The sequence below is a fragment of the Thamnophis elegans genome, chromosome 3, assembly GCF_009769535.1.
Source record: "Thamnophis elegans isolate rThaEle1 chromosome 3, rThaEle1.pri, whole genome shotgun sequence".
In the NCBI taxonomy this organism is placed as follows: domain Eukaryota; kingdom Metazoa; phylum Chordata; class Lepidosauria; order Squamata; family Colubridae; genus Thamnophis; species Thamnophis elegans.
In genome coordinates this window covers 117,467,245-117,493,078 of record NC_045543.1, presented here as the reverse complement: position 1 = coordinate 117,493,078, position 25,834 = coordinate 117,467,245, and the positions used below count along the sequence as shown (strand labels likewise).

Genomic DNA, 25,834 nt, shown 5'->3' with positions numbered 1-25,834 from the left:
ATTTTCTGATTCTAGCTTCCATTTAAAAAACAATTGCATACATATATTCATAGTGCATTATAGACCATGATGGCTATTTCTGTCAAAAGTATATTTCTTCTATTTAAACAGCCAAAACTTAAATTCATTTAATTTTGAGTTTCAAAATTTACTGCATGGGTATATAACTATGTGCATATGTGTACAAATAAAACATTCTCTTAAGATTTCATGTTGGTAGTGATTGGATACAGTACATTTTAAATATCAGTTGTGTTATTGTGCAAAAAGAACAGGTTTTTATGTGGTTTAAGCTATTTAACCATAGGCTATTGAATGAATTTTGTGTATCTAGAGACTATTGCATATATTCCTGCTGTTACATGCAGTATCAATTTCTTTGAGTTATAACTAATGAAAAGTAATATTCCTTTAAAGAGGATATTCTGCTGGCTTTTATATTTCAGATAACTGTATTACAAACCATTGATTTTAAATGTATTTATTTATAATGGCTCTAATTTTGTATCAGTTTGTTGAAGAGTAAGTCTTCAATATTTCTGTGTATGGATTAATAAGATTCTATTAATTGTAAATAATATTAGGAAAGAATTTATTGCAGCATGGTTTATTGGTTACATATTAATTATATGGTTATAATTTTAGACACTTGCTGCTTGGGGCAAACTTTAAATTTCTTGCGAGGAAGTGTTCATTCCCAACTTAATTTTCTATCTCAATACGTATAAGTAAATCAGTTTATTAATAGACATTTTTTAAGCATCTAATCTCAGATTTTAATACAAACGTTTACTTGGTAAACTTTAGAATTTTAAACAAAAAATGGATCTCAATCATTCTATATTGTATATTTTTCATTAAGTTGAAACAATTTTATAAGAATTGATGTTCTCCTTGCAAACTTCCATTTCTTGTTACTTTAATTCTACTAAATACTATTATTCATCATTTTAATTTTGATGATAATTAATCTTTTTCTATAGGTTGGTGTGATTTCTGAACCATTATTATCATGGCTAAGTACAAAACTAATCTTGGAGAAATACTAAAACATTAAGAACATTGTCACTATAAAACATTTTTGTCAAATATAGAAGTTAAATGAAATGATAAAAGTTTATAATTTAGCAATCAGAAATGTTTAAGTTCATCTCTGTGATTCAAACCCAAGCAGTAAATGATTATAGTTACTAACTTTATAAGACACTTTGAAAAGCAGATAAAATAATTTCAATAATGTATTAAAATTAGGTATGCCTGTGTGTGATACTGTAGTTGTTGTTGGAATGTATTTTTCACAAATGGCATTCTCAAAAACTAAAAAGAGCATTTTTAAAATTTGCTATTTATTTTTAAATTTTTATTTGCAATGTTTTTATTCCTTATTCAATAGATGTAATTATAAATACTTAATTCACAGTTCTTGCTTGGTACTTAGGGTGATTAAAGCTGAGGCATGATATTTCTAACAGAAAACTTATCTTAAAGTTCTCTGAGATATGGAAATTCGGAATAGCGGTGCTTGACTGAAAATGAGTATATTTATAAATACTTTTTAAAAAAGTATTTGCATTATTTTTATAATAAAAACACTTGCATGCTTAACACAGTTTTCTTAGTGCAAAAATGGCATTTTTTGCACTGAAAAATATTAAAAATAGACATTGCAATATTTATTTTAGCATGCTTTTAAAAATCAAAATAGGGAATACAGATTCCTATTGTTGATTGTCCTGAAACCCATACTTCTTTAGCATGCTTTATTATTATTATTATTATTATTATTATTATTATTATTATTAGTCCCTAGAACTAATCCTATGAATTCAGTCAAACTAGAGCTTTTAATGGTTTTCTATCACTAGAGATGACATTATTTTAACTTTCAGTCTCACCCCAAGAAGTCTGAGCCCAACCCCAACCAGCCCCTGCAGTCCATGCAGTCCTCTGTTCGCTTTTCATTTTTGGAGGTAAGCAACTATACTTCCATTGTTGTAGTTTTTTTCTTTCCACATTGAAGAAAAGAAGAAAGTGAATAATTGAAATATTTATATGTGCACATATGCTCCAAAGTATACTATTCTATACGAATACCTAAAGTACAAGGACAGAATCAGAAATGTTAGCAATGTGCTTGGATTAGGAAAATGAAATAAAAACAGATTGCCTTCTTGAGAACTAATAATAGTCCAGTTTACCTATCGCAGTAAAGAAAACTGAGCATGTTTAATACTCATTTCAGTAATCTCTATGCCAAAGGTTTATTCTGGAGCCAGTATATCAGGGGTGGGTTTCTCGCCCCGTTCCAACCGGTTCGGTTGGAACGGGGCTGGCGGCGTCCTCATGCACGCGCGCAGTGCACGCATGCGTACTAGCGTCTGTGTGATGCTCCAGCTGCTCCTGGAGGATCGCGCAGGCGCTGTATGCGTCCTGCGCAGGCGTGGAAGCGCAGAACTCGTCAAAACCGGGTAAGAAATGCGGGCGGGCGGGTGGACCCTTCGGCGTTCCCGGAAGTTACTTACTTCCAGGTTCGCCGACCAACCGGTTCGCGGGGACCGCTGCGAACTGCCTGAAACCCACCCCTGCAGTATATGCATACCACCATAAAGCATTTCTTGGTCCAAAGAATATGTTTCCAGAAAATGCATTGTGTTAAATTTTATCATTCAGGCAAAGTCCAATAGCTTTCAGTGCAAACGTTTAATAATTCAAATTTTGTTCAGAATATTTAAATAGTCTGAAAATTATGTGCATTGTATTTATGATAGCCTGAGATATTGATATAAGATACAATACTAGTAATAGCAACATAAAATAGCAGAATTACTTTTCTGAAATCATTTTTGAAGTTGTGCATGTATAATACATATTGTCATTAGCTATATTATATCAAAGAATCGCCTCACATATTATAAAAGTTTGGAGAAAAGAGCATTTTGATGCGGTTTGCAAAACATATTGTTTAGGCATGTGTCCTTTTCTGCTTAGATGGAATTCAAAATTACTGAAATGGATTTCTATCAGTTTGCCTAACCAATATTCCAAGGGCTTACAGTACTATAGATCCAGCAGCCTCTAGAAATGAAGAAAAGAGTTGATGCATCATTGTGAAACTAATTAGGGATGACTGTATGAATGAGTTCATGGGAAAGCACATAAGATGTTATATAAATAATAAAGACGGTTATATTTTTCAAAAAGAAAACATTTGCGAATGAAAAATCAAGTTGGCCACTCAAATGACTCATCTAATTAGCTGTGTGAAAGATATGATACATTCATTTCGGAAATAATATCTAATACTTTAGTTCAATCCTAAGATTGATTCTGGGGGATAAGCAATGGACCCAGATTATCCCTTCATGTACTGAATTAAAACTTTCCATGAAACAGTAAACTCAAATGTGTTTGTTTTGGTAGTGTTCAGAGAGGTTGCAAATCTCCTTAAAAGCCCTAGAATGGAAAGGGAAGCTTTTACTTCACAGCTACAATTACCTTTTTTTACAAAAATAGATCAGACAGTCTCCAAACCGTAATCCTATAGATCAGGGGTGTCAAACTCAAGGCCTGGGCCTGGATCTGGCCTGCAGGTTACTTAGACCTGACCCACAGGGCAACTCTGGAAACAGCAAAGGGCCAGTGCACAGTGCCTCTGCCAGCAAAAATGGAGCTTGGGAGGGTCACAAGTGTCTCCATTTTCACTGGCAGAGGGTTGCAGGAGACCTTCGCACCTGAAAGTATAGCTCAGGAGCCTGTTTTCGCTGGTAGAGTGCTTGGGCCACAACACGAGTGAAGTCAAGCTGGCCATGCCCCCCCCCCCGAGGTCAAACACCACCCTGATGCAGCGTCAATGAAATCGAGTTTTACACCCCTGCTCTAGATAGAACTAGATTGTTGCAAAGAGTTGGAACTGTTGGTGAAGGTCCATTGTGGGAAAGGGAATTACAGTTGTCATACAGAATTTCATATGTGCTGTTTAAATCTGCTATTTACTTACAGTTTAGCATTCAGAGGCTTTGATTATAGCTTTAACATATTTACAAAAACTGTTCACTAACTCTAGGAGATCTAAGTGACCATTATTCCAACAAGGATGTAGAGTAGTGACTTCAATGAAATTAGTTTTACAATTTATATCTATGAATCTGAAGAAAACATTCAGCAGTATAATAGAAGAAATGCAAGGAAAATGAGCATCTACCATGTAAGAAAATGAACTAAGGATATTGTATGTTTTCCCCCGCTCTCTTTTTTGCAAGCAATTGTTAGCAATTTTAGTTTGGAGCAAAATGTTCAGCCATATGTAAGATTATCTTATATAGCAGATACTGTATTATCATGGTCCACTTAATTTTTGTATTCCCACTTTTTTGCCTTATGATGGGTAGCTATCTCTATTCCATCTGTTTTAATTTAAAAGGACAGCTGCCTCTTTGATTAAATGCCCACCATGAAAAGGTGTTTTTGCTCTGAAAATAGGAATTGTACTATTAAGTACAATCTAGTATGTCCAGAATGTGCAAATGAACTTTTTGATAGGCTTCAAGATGTTGTGCCTTCTTCTCTGGCCAGACCTCTTTCTTCTGGCATCACTCTAGCACTATGAAACCTGAGCAGTGTGTCCAAAGTATGCTCTCAAAGACTGGAGTGCTTTTAGATGATTTCTAGCCCTTTAAGTTATACTAGAAATAAGCTGGCAATCTGCCTTGTTGATGCAGAGTATGTTTTCATAAGTTAACAGTCCACCAGGCAGTTGCATCCTGCATCAGCTGTAGATTCTACACAGCATTCAAAAGCGCTTCCGCATAAAAACATATTGAATGAATAAGCAGAACATTTACCTTCTTCTCTTCACATATGATTGAAATTCTTGGCATAACAAAAAGTACTTTCGGCAATATTTACTCCTTAGGCAGTATTAGCAGATCCTCCTGACCTTCACTTCTAAAGGCAGTATTTATTTACTGCTGCTGGATACAGGACTTAGAAATGACACAAAGCTAGGATTAGAAAGCTTACCAATTTTATTGGCTTTTTGTATATTAAATGTGATTTTAAAACCCCACTTGAAAGTGAGTCATATTTGTGAATGCAAATCTGCAAATGCAGGATAAGCCTGTTTTTTTTAAAAAACTACATTACATACCCAGATCAGTGAATATGAAAGAAATCTGAGGAACATGCTACATTATGCTGAACAAAGACACCGCCACACACATATGGCTCTCCCCACAAGCATCAGGGTTAAATGAGGAAATAAGGAGATAATTGTGGGAGGATATTGTTCTGGGATGCCAGGAGTTGTTATAGTGGTTGCTTGTTTTTTTTAAAAAAACTTTTTTGTCTTGTTAGCTCTCCAGGGTGATGGTTTTTATTATGGATAGCTATAAATTATATTAAATATGGCACCGTGATATGTACTTTCTAAAATATTTCAATTTTGCAACTCCTGATAGATATCACAATTTTTTTTGGAACACTTGCAGGCCACCTGTTCTCTAGATCTATTTTTGGTTTTCTTATTAGCAGACCAAAATGTACCCAAAACTTCCATTGTTGTTGTTAGTTGCAAAGTCGTGTCTGACCCATTGCGACCCCATGGTGAAGGTTCCTCCAGACCTTCCTGTCCTCTACCATCCTCTGGAGTCCATTCAAGCTCACGCCTACTGCTTCGGTGACTCCATCCAGCCACCTCATTCTCTGTCATCCCCTTCTTCTTTTGCCCTCAATCTTTCCCAGCTTTAGGCTCTTCTCTAGTGAGTCTTTCCTTTTCATTGTGTGGCCAAAGTATTTGAGTTTCATCTTCAGGATCTGGCCTTCTAAAGGGAAGTCAGGGCTGATCTCCTCTAGGGGTGACCGGTTTGATCGCCTTGCAGTCCAAGGACTTGCAGGAGTTTTCTCCAGCACCATAGTTCAAAGGCCTCAATTCTTTGGCGCTTATCCTTTCTTATGGTCCAACTTTCACAGCCATACATTGCAACGCGAAAAACCATAGCCTTTTCCCCACTTTTGTTGGCAGGGTGATGTCTCTGCTTTTTAGTAAGCTGTCTAGATTTGCAATAGAAGAAGATTTGCCAAAACTTCCATACTGTGCCCTAAATGTGCTTTTGCTTTTCTCTGGGTCCTTTTTCCTTTTTTTTCTTTTTTTTCTTTTGGTGTCTTCAGGTCACTGTTGAATCCTGGCAAATGCCCAGACTAGTTCCTGAAGTTTGTTGACAAGATTTCCACTGCCTCTTTTCTAGGCCTGAGAAACAGTGACTGGCTGGTTTTGTGCCTAAGAGAGGACTAGAACTCAAAACCTCCCCATTTGTAGGCAGATGCCTTTGCTACTGCACCAAACTTGCTCTCCCTCTAATGTTTAGAATTGTATGAATCAAATGTGATAAAATATTTGTTCATTAAATATTTAAATAATTTCTCAGAAGTATTCATTTATTAATCAGTTTTAGTACAACCTGTTTACTGAATTTTATTGGCTTATTTGTACAAACATGTAACAATATAATTACTATAATAGAATCAATAATAGATAATCCTCCATTACTGTTGGCTATTCAGAACCTTCCAGTTTAAAGATCCTATGAAAAAGATATCCTAAATTATAGAAAGATGAACTTGTGTGCAGGTAGCAATACAATGAGAGGGCTACTACTTTCAAAGCTACGCTATGAGTCTCTTTCTTCTTGATCTCTTGGAGGTAGACCCTACAATGCCACTTCACATCTAGTCCATGTTAGATTCTGATTGGAACAGATACACCAAGGCTGTGAGAATGCAACCTGTGTAGGATTAGCAACTGAAGTAAGGATGGTTGACCTTCACAGCAGCGGTTCCCAACCTTTCTAGCATTGCAGACTGGGCGGGGGGGAGAGGGGATGGCTCTGTGTGTGTAACCAGCAAGTGTGCGCGCACACAGCTCCATTTGCATGAGTGGTGCATGCGTGTCTACCATTCACAGAAATGGAATGCATGCACACGTTTTTACCCATGGCTCGCACAAGTGAGGATGTGCATGCATGCTCACCTTCTGTTTTCGCAGCCCGATTGCAATCCCCTCATGGCCCACAGGTTGGGGATCCCTGCTTTACAATATTAAATTAAGTTCCTACAATATACAATATACATATAATAATATGTGTTACATATATATATATATATATATATATATATATATATATATGTATATGTATATATGTATATATGTATATGTGTGTATATATGTGTGTGTGTGTATACATAATACATATACATATACATATACATATACATATACATATACATATACATATACATATACATATACATATACATATACATATACATATATATATATATATATATATATATATATATATGTTTTTTTATTTGTGCTGATAAATAAATAAAGGGAGACTAGTATAGATCTATTTCAAGCTATTTAGCTCTCATCAGCTAGCCACACCCTTACTGGGATTTGAACCTGGGCTATATGGCATACTAGGCACACTAGGCAAAGATCTTAGCCTAGTGTGCCTAGTATGCCATATAGCCCAGGTTCAAATCCCAGTAAGGGTGTGGCTAGCTGATGAGAGCTAAATAGCTTGAAATAGATCTATACTAGTCTCCCTTTATTTATTTATCAGCACAAATAAAATAAAAAAACACAAATATAACAAAGGCAACAGTAAAAATATTGGGTTTCTGTCGTGATGGACTCTTGTGACGAGCCGAAGGACAGATGATGGAAGCAGTTAGCTTCCTCCCATAATTGGGGCTTACCAGGGGTTGTAAAAATCTATATATACATACATACATACATACATACATACATACATACATACATACATACATACATACGCATATATATACATATATACATGTGCATATATATACACATATACATACACACACACAAACACAAACATATATATATAGAGAGAGTCACAACCCCTGGTAAGCCCCAATTATGGGAGGAAGCTAACTGCTTCCATCATCTGTCAATCAGCTCGTCACAAGAGTCCATCATGACAGAAACCCAATATTTTTACTGTTGCCTTTGTTATATTTGTCTTTTTTTAAAAATTTGTGCTGATAAATAAATAAAGGGAGACTAGTATAGATCTATTTCAAGCTATTTAGCTCTCATCAGCTAGCCATACCCTTACTGGGATTCGAACCTGTGCTGTATTGCATCTTAGGCAAACGTCTTAGCCATTAAGCCACAGGTCTCCTTATCAGCTGAAACCAGGGAAGAAGGTATATATTTAGAGTCACAACCCCTGGTAAGCCCCAATTATGGGAGGAAGCTAACGGCTTCCATCATCTGTCAATTGGCTCGTCACAAGAGTCCATCACGTTGCAACAGTAAAAATATTGGGTTTCTGTCTTACCAGGGGTTGTGACTCTAAATATATACCTTCTTCCCTGGCTTCAGCTGATAAGGAGGAGACCTGTGGCTTAATGGCTAAGACGTTTGCCTAAGATGCAATACAGCACAGGTTCGAATCCCAGTAAGGGTATGGCTAGCTGATGAGAGCTAAATAGCTTGAAATAGATCTATACTAGTTTCCCTTTATTTATTTATCAGCACAAATAAAAAAAAGATATATATATATAGAGTCACAACCCCTGGTTGTGGATGATTTGGATGATTTTATTTTATTGGTTAATTGTTTTGTAGTTTTAAAATATCTTAGAATATGTTGGCTGATATGGACACTATAGAAATTGAGTAAATAATAAAAAATGAAGCATATGAAATATTTTTTTCTTGTTCTTAAGTAAATTTTATTGCTGCTGTTGAGTCTCTTGCATAATGTTAGCTACTTTTTAAAAAACATTCTGCCATAGATTTTTTCCAATTAACTCATTTTGTTTTCCCCCATTTATATGTTAAGTTTGCACAAATAATAACTTGTGAACTCAGTGTTCATCTAATTTTTGTATTTATTTTTTTTAATTTATGTTCTTTATTAATGCACATATACATGCAGATGCCTCTCACTTACTTTTGAGCCAAAACAAGTTACTTTGTTTTCCACTCTAGGTGGCAGCCTGAATACACTATTGTTCTGTTGTGTGGAACATTACAAAGAGGGCATGTAGGTTGACATACCTGGTCACTTTTAGGCATCTAGCTGCAGTTCTGTTTTCATTGGATACGTCTGTGTACAATGTCTCTTTTGACTATAGCAAATACATGGGATTTTCTTTTCACGATAGCAAATGTGGATTATTACATGTCTAAATTCTGTAAAGCACTTGACACAGAAGTGTGTGGTGAGTATATGTACACACACTCACACAAAATTAAATAGCACAATACCTCTATCGCTCTGACTTGTGATCCCAAATTATGCAAAGACTTAGCTGTCTGGAAAAGGCTCTGGTTGGGGGGAGGAAAATATAAAAAGAGGATGACCAGCATCAAGATGGATGGATTCAGTTACAGTGGTGATGATGCAATATGGAAGACCTGAAAAACCAGTTTAGGAAGAGATTGTCATATAGAATATTTATATATGTGGCTACTCAAAGATAACAGTGACTTGATGGCACATAATCAATAGCTGAACATATTTCATCATTTAAATTATTTTACTAGTTGTAATTTTTAGTTACCGGTATGTAACCCACCAAACTGTATTGACAATATGTAAGGCTATTGCTTTATTCAAAGTTCTGAAAATAATGGGAATGCTGTTTTATTGTAAGCAGTCATGTTCTTTCTTAAAAACAACTTAGATATATTGCAACTGCATAGAATCATTTTGGTTGGTCTTAGCAAATTAAATAACTACAACACCAACACCTGGTTCTGTTGCAGAACCTATATTTTCCTATATTTTCTTATTACATTTAGAATCTTGATGCTAGAATTTCAAGGCCTGCAGTTTAACATATAACAGATACTACTGTTAAAAAAAAGCTTTTCCCTGTTATCTGCCCAGCTCCTCTCCTGGAATGTGCCTATTTCTACAATTGGATAAGAGCTTCTTTTCATTTCCTTTTTGAGTATTATTCTATCTCATTTGTATGGATTTCTCGGTGCTCAATTATGGGAATATTTTCCACTTCCTGGCACCATAGATCTTTGGGTACATTTAGGAACAATTTGAAAAACCTTTTTATTTAATAAAGCTGACAGATTGGTAAAAGTGTTTGTTAGCAGATGCTAAGAATGGCAAAAGGACTGGTTCAGTAAAGGTTTAGCTTTATGTAATTGTACAGCATTTTATTTTCATTGTAATTGTAAATATATTATTGCACATAGAGTTTGTGAGTCTGTGTCTGATCTTTACTTGTTTATTATTATTTATTAATTTTACCATACTGGGGCCCCACATCCCCAGTTTGTGTGGGTACATTATACAAATCTTTGTTTATTTTGGTGTCTGCTGTGAAACATTTACATGATTAGATTAAAAAATGTAAAATTACCTTTGTTCTTTACGGATAATAATATCATTAGTTTGCAAAGCATATTGCAAACTTCTAGTTTATAGGAGTTTTATATAGAGATAATTCATATGCAGATTTTATAAAATACCTTGATTTCATCTACACACACACACACACACACACACACACAACTCAAAAATTACTCCTTATTTTGATAATACTGTTTTTTAAAAATTAACAATGAAAAGAGCAGGGGAGCAATTTGCAGAAGTATTAATGGGCTAAAGTATTAAGTGATCACAGTTATAGCAGCAGTTATAAATTCGAGGACATCCATAAATAACTTTTTTGAAGTAGGTTATAACTTTGAATGGTCATTAAACAACCAGTCCTTAAGTGAAGACTACCTGTCTTGGTAGAAAAATAAATAATTTGGCAATGAGAAACAGAAAAGTGAATGTAGGCTATATTAGCAGTATTGGGGGGGGGAAATCAGAATTTCTTAATTCTAATTATATTTTATATACTTACTTGAACATGCTGCTTTGTAGCTACAAGTACCTACCTTAGTTATTATCTAATAATAGCAGATCAAAATAAATAATAGAGGTTCAAGAGCAAAACACTCCTGCTGTTGTCTTATCAGTATAAACATATATGTACATATTGGTGTTTGAACAATAAGGAGTATTTGAATGAATAAATTATCTTTATTACTATATAGGTCACAGGCTCCAGACAACACAAATATAAAAACTCAATATAACGTATGCCATAAAAAGGCCGGTGATCATGCCCAGTCTATTTTCTAACAACAAACCTTGATTTCTTCAAGCTACTGTTGCAAACTTAGCAATGGCAAGAGTTATTTTAAGAACTTTACTTGCCAAAGTTTATATAATTTTATTGTCCATCCAGGAAATGAACTAAAAATAGTGTAGTAATCCCTTGATTTACAAGCACAATTGAGCCCAAAATTTCTGTTGCTAAACGAGACATTTGTTAAGTGAGTTCTGTCCCATTTTATGACCTTTCTTGCTGCAGTTGTTAAGTGAATCATTGCAATTGTTAAGTCAATTAGACAGCTATTAAGTGAATCTGGCTTTCCTATTTACTTTGCTTGTCAGAAGGTTGCAAAAGGTGGTCACATAACCCAGGGACACTGCAACCATCACAACCCAAGAATCTGAATTTTGATCATGTGAGCATGGGGATGCTGCAATGGTCATAAGTGTGAAAAATGGTCATAAGTAACTTTTTTCAGTGCCATTTTAACTTTGGTCACTAAATAAATTGCTGTAAGTTGAGGACTACCTGTAGTTTATTGCAAATACTTTGATAAACAAATACAGTAAAACATAATATGACCCCTTGATTCTTTGGTCCTGTTTTCTGAATTTTTTAAAAATTTCAATGTAAGGGATTATCTGGAATTTACCATCCAGCTCTGCTGACAGAAATATATTGAATTGCACTAATATGAAAGCCCAATGAAATGTGTTGTTTGTAAGTTGTACTCTGTGTAACACAGGGATTTCTAAACTTTTTGCAAGGAGGGCCAGATTTGGTGAGGTGAAAATGTGTGGGGCCGACCATTCAGCCTGATATTCTTTGATCAGGCTTTAACATTAAATGCAAATGAATTATTTTATGAAAGGCTAAACAAATAACTCCGGCAGGGAGAAGAGGTTGTGGACCACTCGTAATTTGAAAACGGGCCACAGTTGGCCCCCGGACTGGACTTTGGTCATGCCTGGTGTACAGTGGTGGGTTCCGGATCCCGTTCCAACTGATACGATTGGAACAGGCCAGGTGTTGTCCACATGAATGCGTGTGGCGCATGCGCACATGCGTGCAGCACATTGTACTGTCCAGCAACACCTCTGTGAGCCTCTGTGATGCTCCAGCTGCTCAGCGGAGCATCGTGCAGGTGCTGTATGCGCTGTGCACATGCACGGAAGCGCCAAAGACTTTAAATATAGGTAAGGAGCATGGGTGGGCAGGTGGGCCCTCCGGAACACTGGAAGGGAACAGTACCCGGTGCCCCAGGCAGGCTCCAGTATGCCCGTACTGGGGCGTACCGTCTGCAACCCACCACTGCTGGTGTAACAGCTTATCAAATTCAGTTTGTAATTCTGTATCAGCATTTCATCTGGAAATCCCATTGATCATGTTTGTTATATTTGCTGTTTCAAAAAAGATTAATATTTAGCTGTGAGAATAAGACGCATCAAGTCTTGAGGTTGAAAATTAGCTTTTGGCCAATATTTAAACACACAAAACTATACCATCATTCCAATTTTATCAGCCTTGCTTTTGGACATTAAGCACAATATTTTCACACTGAATAATTGGCATACAAAACTGATTTGGCATCTTTAATTTATCATAAGTGATGTCTGGGTTTAACTGAGCTCCATATAGGAACTGTAGTAGTATCTTGCTTTGAAAAAATTTAATGCAGCTGGTATGTGCTGGCTACTTTAAGAGAACTGAATTGTGTGCTTTATACTGAATATTGCAACATAAAATCCAAAAAATAAAAACAGGGAACTTGCTATATATTATGCACCTTGATACTCATAGTAATGTTTTAAAAAGTCCCTTGAAAAGGACTTTACTTTCTCAGGTTTAATTTGTAGTGAATGTTATAGAAATGGACCAGTGGCTACACTGTCCTTCTGAAGTTTACTAGTCTCTGTGATAGGAATAAAATAGATCAGGACAGAATATTCTTTATAGGCCAAATGTGATGGGATACACAATGAATTTGTCTAAAAGATTATTACACAATCATCTGTCATAAACAGTATCAATAAATATTCTATAGGTCTGTTTTTGAAGTTGGGATCTTTGCTTTTACAAAGCAATTATCAGTGCATTGATGTAACTGTTAAATGGCTGATGGACACTATATTTTGCTGAATATTCATAGTGTTATAAAGATTGGCTTAATGTTCTTTTGAATTCTTTTTAAAAAACTTGGAACTTGTCATTGTATGAAGAATTATATGTTTGAAATATTTAAAAAATAGGCTAAATAACTTCCTATAAGCAACATAATTTTTTTCCCTTCCTCACTCCCTTCCGCCTTTCCTATCCTAAAGAAACAAAGTATACATTTAAAAATATTTTGATTGATGTACAAATACTTTAAGGTACAGGTAATTCTCCTAGCCAAAGGCATGTTATATTTCTTTTCTGTGGATCAATATAGATATTAACCTAATATCTTATCTGTTTTTTTCATAAAAACTATTATCTGATATGTAATTCAAAGCATCAGAGCACATCCTAACAAAAATTTACAATGTGTAACAATATTGGATGCTTGTCTAATTTTCAGCATTACATAATTAAAAATTATTTTGTGATGGGTAAATTATAGATGGTAATTAAATATTGTTTGGCTCTCCCAGAACATGTTACTTTTGTTGGCAGTGTTACAGTTTTTCAAAAAGCTGGCAGCTAATAGTGACAGTTTGGTGGCATTTAGGATAGATTCTTCTGGTACCAGGTTTTTTTTCCTCATTACTTATTACTTCTGTTAGATTGAGTAATGGATAGGCACACATAGGCTAAACGGTAACAACAGATCTTTATTGAATACAACAAGTGAGAACAACCCAGCGAAGGTTGAGTCTGACAGCAGCCCTTTTATAGGAGCTGTCAGACCCTTCGACCAATAGGATTAAACCTCTGTTCCCGCCGGAACAGAGGACCTTGGTGGAAACCATTGTAGATAACAACTTCTTTCACCATTGTTTGGATTTTAAATCTTAATCAAATGTTGTGCTGCTGACAATCTTTATCGCAATCTTTAGCTACTGTTGTAGAAATAGTAGTAACAGTATATATTCATTTGCACATTACAAATAGATCCTTTCCCAAAATATTCATTTTGTGAATTCTACTTAATGTATTTTTTACCTCCAGTTATAGAAAATGGGAATCATAAGACAAAATTTCAACATAATATTTGAAGCCGCCTTGAATGCAAACAGGTACAAATGCTTTCTAAATCAATGCAAAAGTTGCTGTACATAGTTGCTGAACAGCAACACTTTTCTGCAAGGGATTATTATTTGTATTGGATTTAAAATATTTCAGGACATGTCAAGAAAAGTCTGATATCAACTGCAAAACAGATAGTGCTTGACTTGCAACTGCAATGGGGCCTGCATGTTATAGTTTTAAGTCATGATAGTTGTAAATCACATCATCATGTGACCAAACCAATTTTTACATTTTTTTGTGGCAATGATCATTTAGTAAATCCAAGGTCATTAAGCCAACCAATTGTTTATCATAAATTGTTTGTTAACAAATATGAGCCAATTGTGAATGCCTGAAATGTGGTCATATAACCCATAAACCAACTGCTAGCAAGTTGAGGACTACCTATAATTAACATTAGTAAAATCGTAAAGTGAATTTAGTGTTTTGAAAACAAAACAAAGTGAATCAAGAACTAAAGATTCGTTTATTTGACTTTGACTGTATATAGCTGCCCAGCTATAACCTGGGGCAGCTCGTAAAACAGCAAAATCATTAAAAACTCCCAACAACTAGAAAAACAATAAAAACTGTTGGCATCCCAGCTTATTATTTTTTCAACTTCAGCATTGCACCTCGCTGGATTATGCAGAGATCTGGTTTCAGAGGAGGAAAATGGATTTGGAGCATAACTGGAATGCATACACATTGCATTTCTAACATTGTCTTAAGTACACATTTTCCATTTCCAGAAAATATAATTTGCTTCTTTAAGGAATTGCTGACAGGTGTGACATTTACAAATAATCTGCATCATCTTTTACCTCCTTAAATTTAGTTTTATGAACATATCCATTGAGTGTACTGAATTCAAAATGTATGTATGTATGTATGTATGTATGTATGTATGTACAGTATATGTATAAACTGGAATACTGTATTTTTATCATATAGTGAGTGAGTAATGAGTAAGCATGAAGGTGCTTCAAAGTGAAAGAAACGCTGGGGTGTGTACTTTTAGTCATTAAATAGTTTCTCCTACCCCACCCAAAATTGTGGATTGTTTGTGAGAATATAGCAGAGTTAATGTTTGTGAGAGAGATTATACTCATCTTGCAGTGGTTAAGTCCAGGTTGTGGAACGTTTGGCAGGAATATACTGAGGTGGTTTCCTTCTTATATTCTGCTTACTCCATCTGTACTGTAAAATGTTTTCGTTTTTCCAATTTCACTTTCAGTCTTGGCAGTCAGAATATGATCAGATATATTAAATTAAAATTTACAAGTGCAAGAATATGAACATAACCATCCCTGTTGTACTTTTCCTTAAAAAAAGTATTATTTTTTGGTGTTCAAATTTTACTGTACTAAGCGCCCTTCCTAAATTGTCTGTAATTTGAGAAGTAGTTTCATTAAAATAATATTTTTGAGCAAGTAAATAATGAAAAGTGTTTTGCTTTGAATATAAGTGATTATCACAGGATAAATATACTTCAATAAACCATCTTTCATATGTAGAAAAATATTAATATTTATAAGATCCTCTGATTTGAATGAAATGATTTATTCACACTTTTTATATTCCTCTTACTAAATTACTCTCTTTTAATAAATAACTCCTAGAATATCTACAACAGGAAATTTAAAGAAGCGAGACCTTTTCTTCCTTCCATATAAACCACACTGTTTAAATTTTCAATCTTTTATTAATCAGAAATACAAGTTCAATGATGATAGATTGAAGTCCTGGAAAAATCCCTGAGAGATAAGCCCATTTCCAAAAATTGTTTAGGGGAGCAATTGTATGGTCTTTAGCTTTTCCGATATTAAAGAATTCTAAAAAAGTAAGAGTGTCCTTCATGTACTGGGCTTTTTAAAAGTAGAATTATATGTTAAACCTATTATAACCGGAAAATTATAAAAGAAACAAAACTATAGTTCCCCCTCTTGCTGGCTCAGAATGGTATCTTCCAAACAGATGACAAAGTACCTTGGCTGAATCACACGTACAGGAACAGAGTTTCAGCAGAACTGGAGTCTAGAAACTATTGTAATGCTTAGGAACACAGGAATTGTAGAGAGAAAAGGAAAAACTTTTTTGTATTTGCGAGAAGAGGATTTTTAAAAATTACTATTGTTATGATTATGATTATTACTTTAGACATCTAAAGTACCCAGCTGTTTGATCTACAGTAATGTTGTTCTGAGTGGAGTTAATGTTTACATTTTCAGTGGTGAGAGAGAGATAATCGAACTGGGATTATTTTTTTAATTTTTTTTTTCTATTCTCCACTTTTTTAAATAATTGGTGTGTGAAAGTAAAGAGTGTACGGATATGTCTGATCCAGCGATTTGGAGTGTCCTCTCAAACTTTACGTTGCCTCATTTGAGAAGTGGAAACAGTCTCCGTCGAACACAAAGGTAAAACAGACTCCAGAAAACTCTTGTACTGACTTGTCTATTACCTATTTTGTAAAGTTTCTTTTTTTTTAAAAAAAATACTCCATACAATTCTTTACCTAACACTGTTGTCAAATAGGTTGAAAAACAGGTAAATATTACTTTAGTAACTTCCTGATTTTTGTTTCAAGTTTCATGCTGCTTTTTAATAGTTGGTAGACTGTAAATAATTAGTGGATTTTGGGCTAATTTAAATACAGGTTATGGGATGAAACTTTTGAATTCAGTAACTATTATAAATGTTGTTGTTTGAAGTAGTATAACTTTTGTTATGGAAGTTGAGGTATAAATTCAGGTTTGATCAAATTCTTACCCGTATAAAATAAAAGCTAATGAGCTGCTGCTTTATTAATATTATGATATTTTTTTCTTAGAAGTTAATGTGTATGGCACATATTTAAAAATAGTTACAGAATATGTACTTATTTAGAAGCATGATTAGAACTACCTAAATCTATCTTAGGATAGACTGGCACTGTTGCTTATTTAGGTATGTGATAATAGTATCTGCTGAATAATATTGAGACTATTAAAACATAATAATAATTATTTCAATCTTATTTTCTCCTTTGTATGCATTTGCATGTTCAGTAATCTATCTGGATCAAATTACTTTTCTTATTCTATTGGAAGCAATATAATAGTAGATGCATCAAAGTGATAACAAAGCAGAAAGAAATACATAATTTTGAAGTAATAGTGAAATAAAAATTGTTTCAAGAACAAAATACTATTCCAAAATGAGCATGTATTTTTTCATATTACTACTTGATTTATGTAACATGTTTTTATCCATATTTTTGTATACAGTTTGCATACACTTATCCTTGAACAAATACACTGAAAGATATGGATGAACAATAAGCATACTGCATATGCTGTATTGTAATTTACTGCTCACTGAAGTCTGTCTACTGAGCTAGATATTCTAAAAAATTCAATTGTTCCTTGTTTCAAGCCTCCTGCTTTTGGGGGAGCAATTGAGTTGAAAACATGAGAAAATTATCACATTTATTAGGTAAACTGAGATATCTTTACCAAGACCAATTAAGAGTCCTATAATAGTAGATATGGAGTTCTTTTTCAGTTCAATTTTCTCTAGAAATATGTTTACATAATTAATAGTCTGACTTTTGATTTCTATGTTATTTAAGATTTTTAGCTTCTGGTTTATATAGGGAGTGTATAGATGAGACATTGGTTGATAAATTACGGGAAACTAAAACTGATCAACTGTTTGGAATATATTTATCTCAGTACTTTATTTCAGTATTCAGCTATTCTCTCTTCCCCCCTCTCCCCTATTTCGCCCCAAATAAGACCTCCCTGGATAATAAGCCCTCCCTGAAAATATTGCAACACAGGAGCAGTCATGACATGACCCACTCGCCAACTCCTGCATCTCAAAAATAATAAGACCTCCTCGAAAAATAAGGCCAAGTGCTTATTTCAGGAGTCAAAAGAAAATAAGACTTTGTCTTATTTTTGGGGAAAAACAATATATATATATAAAATAAAAATTAATAATTAGTAATGAAAAATACTTTGAAAAATTATTTTAACTTAACTATAAAGCAAACAACAAAAGTTTAGTAGCTAAGTAAATTATGGTAAAAGTGGCAATGGAAGAAAAATGCACTCATGACAAGTTAAGTAGAGTATAATCAAACCAAGTGGCAAGTTCAGAATCTGGCGCTTCACTATAAAATTGGAAAATACTGAAGATAAGTTGCATTTAAAAATTGGAGTGGATTTTAGTAACTACTTGTAGAATGGTGTGAAGTTCACAAAAGGATCTGTAGTCGAGTGCCAAATTGTTGCATACAGGTTTAATCTTTGGTTTCTGGTATGGGGAGAAGCTATAGACATAAAAGGCCAGTTGAGATTGAAATAGACCAGTGGTCTGACTCAGTATGAGTGAGTTTCCTAACCTATACCAGTACTTTTAGTGATTAGCTGCTATCAGTGAGACAGTAATTAAAATAAGAACAAATGGTAATGTTCTGAGCATTCTGCTGGTATCAAATGCTTTTCTTTTTCTAATAGTTGGAAATATTAATTTTATGCTGCTTGGGTGGGTCTCATCAGCTTTATTCCTTTTTTATTATTTTAAAGTTAGGAGAAATGATTTATATTTAAGAATATCCTGTAAACAAATAAAAGACCCGGCAGTTGGCTTAGTAGGACCCCAGTGGGGGAATAGCACACTGTAGATGGGTGATTGACTAATATCAACTTCCACTTTTCCCTGAACATTCTGTACCCCCTTTCCTCCCTATCTATTATATTTTTAGTTATAATTTGTGTTTTTGTTATGATTCTATTGAGATTTTATACACTTACATGTGTGTGTATAGACATAGATATATAGATATGTGTTTTTATGTTGATGTTGTAAGCTGTCCAGAGTGTCCTTGGGGAGCATGAGTGTCAAACAAATATAATAAATAAAATAATAACATAAAACTCTTCATTATATTTATAAGCCAGTATAAACTCCATACGTTTTGCCTTATAAAAACTTCAATAAAAGTGTCAACATTTTCTTTCTGCTTTTCCAAAATTACAGACTTTTTCTTTATATATAGATACTAGCTAAATGCCCGTGCTCCGCTATGAATCTATGTGATTGGGCTTGATAAATCGACACTTACAGCTTGAAAATTAATGAGCAGTTATGATTGGCCTCTCCTCTCTCCTTCTCTCTCTCAAGCTTGCTCCTCAGAAGTCTCTTCTCTCCCTCAGGCTTTCCCCACAGAGGCCTCTCCTATCTTACCCCCTTCTTTTCCTTAGTCTAACATCAGAGCGTTTTTCAGGTAGAGAGAGTTAGTAGAATGTCTAAACTCCCAGGCCGCAGGCCACATGTGCTGGCCACACCTATGCCCAAGTGTTAATTGGAACAGAATTCTTTTCAGGTGGGAAGGGGGAGTAGAATGTCTGACTCCTTAGCATGTTAATAATAATAATAATAATAATATAAGAAATACTAATGATCTGATGGTCTTTTCAAAAAATCCTAGAAGCCAAGAGGAACATATGTGCCAAATTTCAAGTTTGTAGGCTTTATGGTTTTTGAGATTTCGTGATGATGTGTGAGTGGTATTTCACTTTTATCTATATAGATCAGGGATTCTGAGGAACAGCCAAGAATTTCAGGAAATTGAAGTCCACATATCATAAGTTCACTCACATTAGGAATGGTTACTATATACCAATGGATCTTTGGTTGTGTTTCTAAATAATGGTGGGATTGTATTTATGAGACACATATTAGCAAAGAGTCCTTCCTTCCTTCCTTCCTTCCTTCCTTTCTTCCTCCCTCCCTCCCTCCCTCCCTCCCTCCCTTCTTCCCCCCCCCTAATAAAATTATAGAATGCAAGTCCAGATATGATCCAGTGGATCTGATTGCAATATAGGTGATCCTCAACTTACAACCATTTATTTAGTGACCATTTGAAAAAGTTAATAATGACTGCTTTTCACACTTATGACCATTGCAGTATCTCCATGGTCACATGGTCAAAATTTGGACACTTGGCAGCTGGCATATATTTATGATGTTTGCAGGGTCCTTGATCACCTTTTGCAACCTTCTGACAAGCAAAGACAATATGAAATCCAGATTCACTTAATAACCATCTTACTAGTTTAACGACTGCAGTGATTGTAGTGGGCAATGCATGGGCAACTGCAGTGGGCAAAACTGTTTTGCTCAGAACTGGAACTTTTGGACTTAATTGTGTTGTAAGTCAAAGATTACTTGAACATATAAAGAACATCTGGATTTTTGTCTATGTTTGAGGCCTTATCAAATATCACTTTATAACACATAGCACGTTGAAAGTAGGACTTGCTTTTTATTAGTCTGCATCAGTTAGCAATAGGTTAGGTAAATAGTACTGATCAGAACTATTTTGTGGTTTATTTTTTTCACGATAACAGTTAAGGTCAATTCTTTGATTTTTAGTGTCTCTCTTAATATGAACAACCAGTTTTATTTCTCATAGTCTGGAAAAATAGACTACCATAGCTGAAGATACCAAAATATCATTTTGCAATTGAATGCTTTAGATATAGCCATCTTCAGGATGCACCAGACCAAATGACAAAAATGTTTTTGTATTAAGGGCCCCTCCTTGGAGAAATACTTAGTGGTTGCTATATGTATGCCCTCTACATCTGTACTTAAAGCTTTTTTTTAATGCTAGACAAACATTTCACTATTTGCTCAGAATGGGACTAACTGTACTGCTTTAAAATACAAAAGTTAGAACTGTTGGTAACTGTACTGCTTTAAAATACAAAAGTTAGAACTGTTGGTAACTATGCAAGCTATTAATAACATGTTTTAATGTCATATCAGACCTTGAAGAGTGCTTCCACTAAGCAATGGGTTTTTTTTTCTTTTGTGTTCTCCAATGCAGTAGTGCTTACCTTAGTGAATGGGATATAGCTGTCCATTTTCTATGTTAGTAGTTTCGTGCATTTATCTCTTTTGGACAACTCTAGGCTCACATCTTCTGCTAAACTATGAACCTTAAAATTTACTGAAGTAAGTACAGTTTGCCCTCTCAGGTTACAAGCAAAAAGGAATTCTTCTCTTTGGATCTAAGTTCTAGATATGATTACATCCCTATCGATGCTTGACATCAGAAGAAACAGCATCATATTCAGTCTCCATACATACCCTGTGGTTTTGATGGAATAGGCCTTTTTGACCATTAACAGATTTCAGCATTAAAGGAAGTGTGTGGATTGATTATCACAGCTCTGGGTAGGGTGAGTCTTTCACTGTGTGTGTATTAATTCAGCAGGATCGAATGAGTACTACGTTGAAAGCTTAAGTTAAACATTAATTCTCCTCTGGATTACCATGTCCATTTCTTGCCTACAGCTGAGCCAAAATATATTCCTTGAGCTTCTTTGTTTCCTAAATGAGTTGCAACATAGGATTATTATGCAATTCAGGGTGCTCTCCTGTTGGCCTATGTCTTGACTTGAATAGTAACAATAAAGAAGAAACTATAAACTCTTTGTTCGTTTTGGATTTGGAGGATTTCAAAGAATAACACTTAAGAACATTTTGTATTGTAAATGAAATTGAAGGTGGTGTTGGGGTTTGGAATGAAACTCAGGCCTGGAACATCAGCCACAGAAAATTGGTGACTGTGCTAAGATGAAGGAATTTCCCCCCTAACATTTTTTTAGATAAAATGTTAATGAAATAATAATTGCTCCTTGGGGGACTCATAAATTCATAACAAAATAAATCAACGCAGCACCATATTCATTTATAAGAATCTCAAAATGATAGTCTGAATGCTCATGAATAGTCAGATTGCTATTTATGTAGAAAGTTTCATAAACCACTGTTTGACTGTTTGATTGTAAAGGGGAATATCTGCCAAAATATTGGTGCAGAAACCAGGCATGTAAATGGACACAAAGAAGATAAATGAAAAAGGAAGAAATAGTTTATCTTAATTGGAGCTAAGATTGTTTCTTTTAGTCTTCAGAAGGATGATTTTGTTAATTTTATTTTTCTGACCTGTTTTTATCTCAACAAAATATGAAAAGGCAGTTGGCAGATTCTTAGGATTGGAAAATGCCATACAGGTGTTTATTGACATATGGCTACAGCTGTGACTGGAATTTCCATTATAAGTCACCACAGTCAAAAAGGGAGGCATCACCTATTTGGACTCAATTTTATAACAATTTTCATCACATTTAAATGATTACACGATTGTTAAACAAATCTGGCTTCTTAAGTAAATCTGATTTTTGCTTGTTGGAAGCCGACTGGTAAGATTGCAAATCATGATCATGTGACCATAAGACATTGCAGTCATCATAAATGTCAAATACTGGAATTGGGATCATGTGATCGGTGCAATGGTCATACTGTGAGGCGCCTTTTCTTAGGCTGTCGTAATTTTGAACTGTTATTAAATAAACAGTTGTAAGTTGAGGATTCCCTGCATTTGCAAATATTTTGAAGTAGTTTCAAGCTTTATAGAAACTGATTTTGCATGTAAAATTAATCTTCATGTTTTAAACATAGTTTGGGCCATTTGAACATAGCCACATACATTTTGCACATGCCAGTGTATCTCCTTTGATTGGAATTAACAGCAGAGTTAGAGAAAAAGATTATAAGAAAACAAAAGTTGGCTGTTTATTCTAAATGTATGGTCTGTTATCAGAATAAGTTTTGATTTACTGTAGGCATACAAGGACCTTTAGTCCTTCCCTCCAATATATCAGCTGCTTGTGCTCTGTAAGCTTGGGGACCTTCCCAAATGGCATTCATGATATTGAAGTAGCTGCCACTGGGAGGAGAACTTGGAAGCTTTCCCATGTGCTTGGGCCTCTCATGGAAAAGTTGCGTTATGCACAAGTGTAGTACTTTATGTATATTTTTATTTATTAAATATTTCTAGCCAACCATGCCAGCAAATCTTTCATGGTTGATTAACTCAGTAAAAACAGTAAAGGCAATCAAGAACAGTAGAGTACTGAAAGTGGTTGTATAACAGATGGCCCTTTAACAGCTTCCAGAGATCCTTCTTAGATCAGAATGTGCTGACAGGAATCACAATCTATCCTTAAGTTTCTCATAAGAAAGCACATTAAAGGCCAGTTAAATGCATCCCTGAGCAAACCCAATTTTCCTTGCATTAGACAAGAATTCACTAGAGTCTTTCATTTTTTAAGTCTTCCTGGGAGGAGTTTGGGTTGTGTGGGAGGAAAGTTTTAAGCCCACATTATAATACTTTCAAAGATTTCATTTTAATGAAATCTTCAAAGAAAGAAATTCAGTCATATTTAGACTTAATGCAGGAGCAATATACCTTGTATCAGTTTTGATTGCCAATATCTATGGAACATATTTTTTCTGGATGCATTCCTATTCTCCTTCTTGGCTTGTTGTTTACAATACAAAGCTTGTATTCAGATATATATGTTTTTCATTTTGTACATGTTTTGCTTGTTTTCTTATGGCAGGTGGTAACCATTTGATTATTTCATTGTGGGATTTTTTGTTTTACCGCTTCCAAATTATTATCATCATCAGTCAAAATCAACTATAGGATGAAGACCTCTTCACTGAAGATAATGGAGTATAAACTACCATACTGAACTGGCAGATAGATTGGTTGATAGATTGGTAAATAGATATATTTGCATTTCCCTGTTTAGGGCTGAAAGAGACTGCCTCAAAGTCACCTAGCTAGATTTCATGCTTAAGACAAGAACAGAACTCAAAGTCTCCCGGTTTTTAGCCTGATGCCTTAACTACTAGATCAAATGGACTCTCAATTCAGGAGCTAGCAATCTTTTTTGGGGCAAGATGAGCCTGACATTTTTTTGTTCTCTCTTTTTGTTTGTTTGTTGCTTTTGCGGAGTTAATGCTGAAAAATAGAAGAGCTAACTATTGTGGTTTGATAAAACTGAACATAATGGAAGACCACACTGTATTAAAAACACATTAACAACAGTCTAAATTTCACCTCCATAGGAAGATGTTTAACAGCTAAAATAACTATTATTCAAAAAGCCCTTTATTTACAACATGGTCCATGATAATGACAATAAATTAGAGGGAGGTGTGGGTAAGCCCTGTAGATAATCGGACCTCAAATCAGAGGTGGGTTGCTCCTGTTCAGCCCAGAGCGGGCGAACCGGTAGTGGCAGTGGTGGGAGGCTCTGCCCAACCACCTGGAAACTTCTGCGATTGCTCATGAGCGAACTGATAGTAAAAAAAATTAGAAACCCACCACTGCCTCAAATCATTTAGGAAGTCTGTCAGGAAATAAAACTGGAAAGTGATTAAACTTTTTCAGGACTGATATAAAGTAATGTGTAAAGCAGTCTCAGGCAAAAGTCTTTTTTGAATAAAATGTAGTCTTCAAACCTTTTTTTTTAAAGACATCAATTCCCACACATGGTACATTACAGTAATAATATAAATGAAGAGTTATTGAAGTTTGGATCATGGATTCTAAACCTTCCTTCAAAAGGAAAGGATGTAGTTAGCACACAAGTAAAGCAAATCCTATTAATAGGATTACTGCCATTAATTTCCCTTGATCTTTCTTTACAACATAGCATAAACATACCTGTAACTATACTGTTCCTTTTTTGGAAGTATTGTTATCACATCAAAAATAGTTACATTAGGTCGGCTAATAATGAATAGGGCATCTTGAGTGAAGTATGTCTCACTTTGTTATCCCTATGATGAACTAAAATGGGGGTAAAAAATTAGACAACAAGTAAGTGTATCTGTTTAGATTATGAAAAATAATATGAACATGTCTGTTCATAACTTCCTAAAAATTCACTCGTTAACCTTGATTGTTGGTTTGAAGTCAACAATAAAAATATGTTGTTGAAAAATATCCCGCTTCCTATAACTATATACTATGAATGTATAGCTAACCAGCTACATCTGGAGATTATCCTTACTTAAAATGATACAGGAGACATCTGTATCATTTTGGTGATCCAGCATAAGAATAAATTTGCTTATGCACACTTTCATTATTTCAAAATGGTATTTTTAATGCAATATACATTTTTGAAGTTATGATTTACTTCATTTGATTCATATACATAGATTATAGTTATTTTAGTGGACATATGTTTTAGACTCTCCTAGCAATTATTTTGACTAAAGTAAATTGTATAACATATAAATACAGTATAAGTTAAACTTTTCCATGTGCCAAAAGGCATGGTGTAGTCATGGTGAGATGGAATATTTTTTACGCCACTGGGAGTTTTCATAAACTTCTTCTGAATGAAACAGAAGGAAAAGCAGTGAAACGAGTTTTGCTGCTGTCTGGTTTTCTTTTTATTTAGATGGAGTGTGTGAAATAATATGACTAATACTGTGCCACCCAAAGATTACTAACAAATAGGTCGTGCCTTACTTTATCTAGGAAGCAAGAAGAGACATGTTAGAAAGCTAGGGTCAGGTTTTTTTTTTAAGC

At 34.6% G+C, this 25,834-nt stretch overlaps 1 protein-coding gene across 5 annotated transcripts in view; it reads left to right on the top strand.

Moving 5' to 3' along the window:
* Positions 1-25,834, top strand: part of LOC116505485 (microtubule-associated serine/threonine-protein kinase 4-like) — a 106,158-nt gene that overhangs the window by 895 nt on the left and 79,429 nt on the right. For 2 of the 5 annotated variants that reach the window (XM_032212731.1, XM_032212730.1), the window contains exon 2: positions 1,890-1,970. The exons of 1 other annotated variant lie outside the window; for it this stretch is intronic. In XM_032212731.1, coding sequence (XP_032068622.1) covers positions 1,890-1,970 — 81 coding nt within the window. Of the gene's footprint in view, positions 1-1,889; positions 1,971-16,390; positions 16,797-25,834 lie in introns of those variants that run through there. 2 more of the 5 variants (XM_032212734.1, XM_032212733.1) reach the window with 1 other exon arrangement.